The 6572-nt window shown below is 38.3% G+C and overlaps 1 protein-coding gene across 1 annotated transcript; it reads right to left on the bottom strand.

Moving 5' to 3' along the window:
• Positions 1 to 3018: 3018 nt before the first annotated feature.
• LOC110037301 (sphinganine C4-monooxygenase 2-like) lies at positions 3019 to 4279 on the bottom strand. Its single transcript, XM_020741907.1, has 2 exons — positions 3759 to 4279; positions 3019 to 3649 (listed from the first exon to the last, which is right to left on the bottom strand). Exons 1-2 carry the CDS (start codon positions 4068 to 4070, stop codon positions 3104 to 3106), a joined length of 858 nt encoding a protein of 285 aa, XP_020597566.1. The 5' UTR covers positions 4071 to 4279; the 3' UTR covers positions 3019 to 3103.
• Positions 4280 to 6572: the final 2293 nt, after the last annotated feature.

Here is a 6572-nt window from a genome sequence, read left to right as displayed (position 1 = left end):
TTTATAATACAAGGAAACATACGACATCGGTTTATCATCCCCACGGGAAAAAGCGAGAGCCATCCATGATCAAATGCCAAGATCTCTCTTGATTCTCAACCAAATCACTAAGTTTTTGTTCACATAGCTTCATCTAAGTTAGAAGAAACTATATTTACGGTTTAATGGGCATGCATTGTTCACTTCTTTCATAAATGACCAACTCGAAAGCAAAAAATTTGGATTTTTATCCATACCTTGTCCTAAGAGGTGAAGCCTCAATTGGACTTGACAAAGTCGAATGCCTTGATGCCACAAAACTCCTCCTTGTCTCAATTTAACTTAAAATTGGTCCAGTTGGTCTTGGAATATGTTTGAGACTACGGGAAGGTACAATTTTGATTGGGGAGAGTGTCTTTAACCTTGTGGGAGAGTTGGTTTGGAGTTTTGTGGAACTTGATTTCAGGGCCAAAATTGGTATTGGTTTTCAATGGGGAAATTAGGGTTTTGTAGTTATGGAAAAGGCTTGAGAATGGTAGGGATCAACTGCCTAGCTCAGGGGGAACACTTTTGCTATTGTGAGTAAGAGGATTTGAGGGGTTTCTAGGGAGCTTAGTGTGTATGCATGGTGCTCGGGTTCCATCCTCTGGCATGGGGAAGGTCAAGTGGCTCCTTAGAGGATTTCAGGTGGCTTTTTGCAGCGGGTAAAGAGATTTGGCAATTTTCCATACCTTGGCCATGGTGGCGAAGGGAGGGAGCTTAACTTGATTGGGAGACCTTTTAGTGGGTGGCGAAGACCAGATTTGGTCTAGTCTTGACCTCCCAAAGGCTTGGTTTTGCTCCCCAAGGGTGGATAAAGAGAACCATGACCAAGGTGCCATGTGGCCTCCCCCATGGTAAGTGGTGCTAAATTTGTCCTTTAGTGCTTGGACTTGGCTTGGTTTGTCATGTTGTGTCACCCACATGCCATGGTGGGTTGATTTGTGTCATAGATGACCCATGAAGAATGGTTCATGGGCTTCATGGGCCACGTGCTTGGGTTGGGTTTTAGGGTTGGTTGGGCTTGACCTAATTGGCTTGGATTTAGGAATTTAACAATCCCCCTAATTAATTAATTTATTAATTAATTGGTTGGAATAAGGGGTTTGAACCCATAGTTCCAATTGGGTACTCATGACCATGTTGGATAGGGTTCAAATGGATGACACTATGGTCAATTGATCAAGATTTGACCAAAATTTGGCTAGTCCCAATTGGTTTTGACCAATCATGGTGTCACCAAAATTTTTGGTTAAAAGGGTGTGATAGATTTTAAAGTGATTTTTAAGGTTTGTTGTGGTTGGGGAGGCCTTTGTGAGTCTAGGGATCAATTTAGAAATACCCTTCTCCCAAAGTGAATTTCATGATCAAAGTGACCCCTAAAGTCTATATGAAGATTCCTAGGGTTTAGTGTTTATTTGTTTTGGGTATGTCTTGCCCATGGGGGTTAATTTGGGTCCATCACCAAGTCAACACCCTAAACCAACTCAACCAAGGGTTGAGGGCTTAGGCTTGCCTTGGTGAGGCCTAAGAAAGCACATTCCTGGTCTGGGGTTTATTTGCAGGTGTGTGGGCCGAGTCCTCGTAAAAGTGAGGTCAACACCTCCTATAATTTTTATATGTCTGCTTGTCATTTACCATAGGGTTTTATTGCCTTAACCTTCATGAGAATGACCATCTAGGCCATCTTAAGTGACTTTTCCAACCATTTGGCACCATCTCATTTATCATTTTAAGTTTGTAACATCCCCTTCTAAGAAAATGATTTGACTAATCCTCAATAGCTTTTATGATATTCTAGTGGTACTTTATTCATTATCTTAAGGTTGTGCACCCGATGATGCATAATTTTAACCAATGAGCTCCTTATTAAATTCTTCGGTTAACATATACATAATTAGGTTTGTCCCACTTTTATCTTAAGGAGAAGTTTTTTGAGGCTATCTTCATCTGCCTGCTTAACTTTCCTTGCCCTTTGTCTACCACTTTCACCAAAGATTCGGAAGATTACTAACCCCATCATTCTTACTAACCTCCATGAACTTTTTTGCATTATCTCTTTCAATGCCTTAAAGTTAGATTGTATTTATCTCTTAGATTAGCACTACACCACCGATCCTCAATGACCTTCCCAGAAGTTGCCTAGATTATCTTGTCCTCGTTAAGATTTTGCCAGCCCATCCAAGAGAAAAAATGTCTATTGATCCTTAGTTTCATCTTTGATTTTTTTGTTATCTCATCCATCACCTTAAGATCATGAAGCTCCTCAATAACTTCTTATAGTATTAATATCTATTTTATCTTTATAAAATACAATGACATGCATTATAATGTTTATGTAAATGCTTCACAACATTAAAATAACTATCTTATACAGTAAAATAAATTTTGCTCATGACATTCCCATCAAAATATATTTATGAAATGTTGGAGGAACACTTAGCTAGCTTCCACCTTTCATTAATATTTGAGAAAACATCAAATCAATGACGACTTGCAGATTAAACCAAATTTCTAGAGGAAGAAGGAAAGCATCTCGTTTACTTTAATATGCGTGGCTCAAAATTATGCATCCAGAACTATAAGTCTGTCTCATTCCCTCTAACAAATCTCCATTCACATATAATTAATATTCTCTTAACGATCAAATTAAGCGCGGTTAGTGATGTGCAACCTACATTTCTCCACCAATCTTTGATTTGTCATTTAGTAGTAGGAAGTGCAAGAAGTTGAAAGCTCATACATCCATTAAAATGTTTTGCTCTTTGGAGAGGTAAAGTTCCTTTTTATCAACCAAATAATTGGCTTATAAGATTATCTATTTTACAACAAATTCTTACTTTATAATTTGAAAGTGGCTAACAAGGGATGCAAAATGATCCAGTGGAAATTCCATACGAAACACTATAGATAGATTAGAAAGCAGTGGTCCATAATGGTAAGACCAAATGGGTAATGTTCATTAAATATTCAATACTTTAAGAAAAATTACAACGCCCTTTTCTAATTTTACATTGTATAAATCTTCTCGTTCCAATGGAAATAAAGTAACTGAGTACAAGGTATAGAATAGTTCTCAAATCACTCAACAAATCTTCTTAATCGGTCTGGCCTCAAAACCCCCCTCCTTTCTCTTCTCAAGCGAGTAAGGCATATGTGTCCCGAGTATTTTATCCCAAGTGATGAAGAAAGGCTGAGAGAAGTTATATTTGGTGCCATAGAGCTGATGATGGATGTCATGATATGCGCTATTATTGTTGAAGAAAACATGCAACAAGTTTCCGGGGAGCCATAGACCACAATGGTCGTCAACAGTCTTGATGGTGGCGAACGAAAAGAAGAAGATGGCAGTGTGAGCCGTCATCCCTGAAATAAGAAATGAGAGGGCTCCCCCAATGGTGTCAAGGATAAGCCCTTCGAGCGGGTGATTGTAGAGAGCTCCGAAAGCGTAGGGGACAACAAGAGTGTGGTGCTTGGAGTGGATGTGCTTGTACAAAAACTTATTGACATGCATGAATCGGTGCATGAAGTATTGCCAAGTGTCCATCACCACCATGGCCACGATGAACTGGAGGATGATCACCGGAGTAGAAGGCTGTGGCAGGACGACACCACCCTCACCGCTCATAAACTGCATCAGTATATATAAAGGAAATTTTTTTAGTAATCAAGCAGCTATAGGTGTTAATTAGTTCAAATTAATTACATAATACAGAGTTAGAAGTGAAGATGTTACATACCGTGAAGAGGAGGAGGGAGACAGCAATTTGGAAAGCTTGCTGCGCTTGCTGGACGAGGACTCCCTTCACAACGGTTGTCTTAGAAACAACGTTCTTCTTGTCTTCTTCAGCCTTGGTGTGAAGCCTGTACTGGTTCAAGTCACCAAGCATCACATAGATGCCAGAATATATCCAATAAACAGCAATGGGCACAAAAGTGCCAAGCAACTCATCCGACAAAGGAATGGATTTCATGGGCGTTAGATTGCTGGAAGAGTTCGTGGTCGTTTGACAAAGATTGATGGATTCTGCGTGCAGGGATGAAGTAGCCATGTTCTGTTTGTTAGCACCAGTTTGAAATGTTGGAAGTAAAGAGTGAGGTTATGGTGCCCTTCTTCTTCTTCTTCTTCTTCCACTTCTTTTTTGCTGCTGGTAGTTATGTGAGAACTGGTGGTGGTGTCTGTTGTTTATATAGGAGGTAGGAGCGTTGGATGATGAGAGAAGTGGTCTTTAATGGCCAGCGATGACTGGAGACTGCGACTGAATGGACAAGACGGAGAAAAATATTGTTTTTCTTCGGCCCTTTCTCATGCCGCTAAGTTTTTTGATCTTTAAGTTCTATTAATTAGGAACTTTGGAATTTGTTATACGCGCTTATTGACCCGGTTGGGGTTGGATAGATTCTTTTTTTTTTTTTAAGGAAAAAATGTTTTGAAATGCAGACTCATGATCTCATGAAGGCTAACGATCTAAAAAAAATGTAATTTTTATTTTAAAATGAAAACCATGTAGCGCTATTTAGGGTGCATTAGGAATGGTTTGTGAGGGACAAAAGTTTCACATCGGTTAAGTGAAGGGTCGAAGAACAGTATTTAAGTCATGGGCTGTCCATCTCACTTAAGAGCTCTTTTGGGACGTGACAAGTGGTATCAGAGCAGATTACTGTCTGTCAGGTCTATGGATTCTCCATGGTCTAGTGGTGGTCTAGTGAGACCCTCAGAGGAGTCGATCAGTGACGAGATAATAAAGCCCTCATTCATGATGGGGAGGCTTGGAGTTGGATTTGGAGTAGGACTCTCAAAACGGCTCGCTGTTCGCGAACAGCTCGTGTTTGGCTCGTTCGCTAGGTTAAAGAGCCGAACATGAACTAAGATTTGATCGTTCGTGTTCGCTTGTTTTGGCTTGAAATACTACTCATGAATATATATATATATATATATATAATCAATTTTTTTTAAAAAATATAGTTGACTTCAAGGCAACAAAAATTTATAATCAATTAAAAGTATTAATTAAGAAAAGAGAATAAAAATTATTAAATTAGATTCAAATAATGTTTTAATATAAACAATAATTTTTAAATATTGTCATAATCCTTAACATCTTACGGTTACGTGATTAAGGTTGTCAAAACAACTCTTTGCTCGTGAACAACTCGTGTTCGGGTTCGACTCCTCGTTTACACCCCTAATTAGGAGGAGTCAAGTTTCAACTAATTTTTAGGCCAAAAACCCAACAAATACTTCTTGTTCATGTAGTCATTGACTACTGCTCGCCAGCCAACATTGACCACCATCGACCGCCCTCTGCTTGTCGCCATGGTGACCGATCTTGTGAAGTAATGAGAAGTGTTAGAAAGATGCACCTTATAGAGTCACGACGTACATTGCATGTAACAATGCACCCCCAAAGGCAGTGTAACAACACACCCCAACAATATAGAAAAAAAATTACTTCTTCTTCTCACGGTTTTTTAGAGAAAATTAATATCATCGGTGTTTGTCGGTTCAAATAACGGACGTGGGAATCCTTGGTAACAGCGACAGTCTATACGTTAAAAAAAGGATGTGTCCATCGATTTATTGGCGCAGGCTTTCCGTTTGTTCAATGTCGCTAACAAATTAGTTATAAAAATACCAACGACTTAACTGTTGAAAAAGTGACACACCCGTCAGTTTTGTTTGACTCAGCATTTCATCATATTTGTGTAAGTAATGTGTTGATTATTAAAACCGGCGACTAAACTGCCGAAAAAGCGTCGCATCCGTCGGTTTCTTGTGTCAAAACATTTCATAATTATTTTCTTGGTAAGGCGTGAGTTATTAAAATTTAGCCTCCATGTTGGCCTCCAGCTCTAACTTTATTTGAGCAAAATAGTCCTCCACCTCAACAGAGAATGCAACAACAACCCAAGAGATCTCCTCATCCTGTGCTGTAGAGGTAGAAGCCACAGATGCACTGGTAGAGGGGTGAGCATCGTATGCAAACCCTTGTAGATGCACTAGTATAGGGTTGAGCGGGTCATGATGGTTAGTTTCTTTTTATTTTATAGGAAAAAATATTTTCGAATGCAAACTCATAAAAGCTAACGATATAAAAAAAGTAAATTTTATTTATAAATGAAAAGCATGTAGCCCTATTTAGGGTGCATTTAGAGCAGTAGTTATTTTCTTAAGAATAACATAACAATGAGTTTGTTTAAAAAAAATTGGTATACTGTAAATGTTTCAGATGAAAATGACTGTTTTTAAAATAATTATAATATAATAACAAAACTAGCTTAAGCAATATAAAAAATAGGCCAGGAGTTTAAATTTATCCAGTACATTAATTGTGATTTATCATTTTATGTATCATATTGCAATCATAAAAACCAAAACAAAAAAAAAAACCAGTAATATTGTAATATCGTTCGCTTTCATGTACAAATGATCAAGTCTTCAGAATAATTTTCTATCAATAATTTTTTGCGGTATAAGAGATTATTTCTGATGGCTTATACATGACTTACAATCCGTTAGTTCTTAATTCTATTACTGATGGCACTTGGGTCGC

This window comes from Phalaenopsis equestris, unplaced genomic scaffold (assembly GCF_001263595.1).
Source record: "Phalaenopsis equestris unplaced genomic scaffold, ASM126359v1 Scaffold218421, whole genome shotgun sequence".
Classification (NCBI taxonomy): Eukaryota; Viridiplantae; Streptophyta; class Magnoliopsida; order Asparagales; family Orchidaceae; genus Phalaenopsis; species Phalaenopsis equestris.
This window is presented reverse-complemented; position numbering and strand designations above follow the sequence as displayed.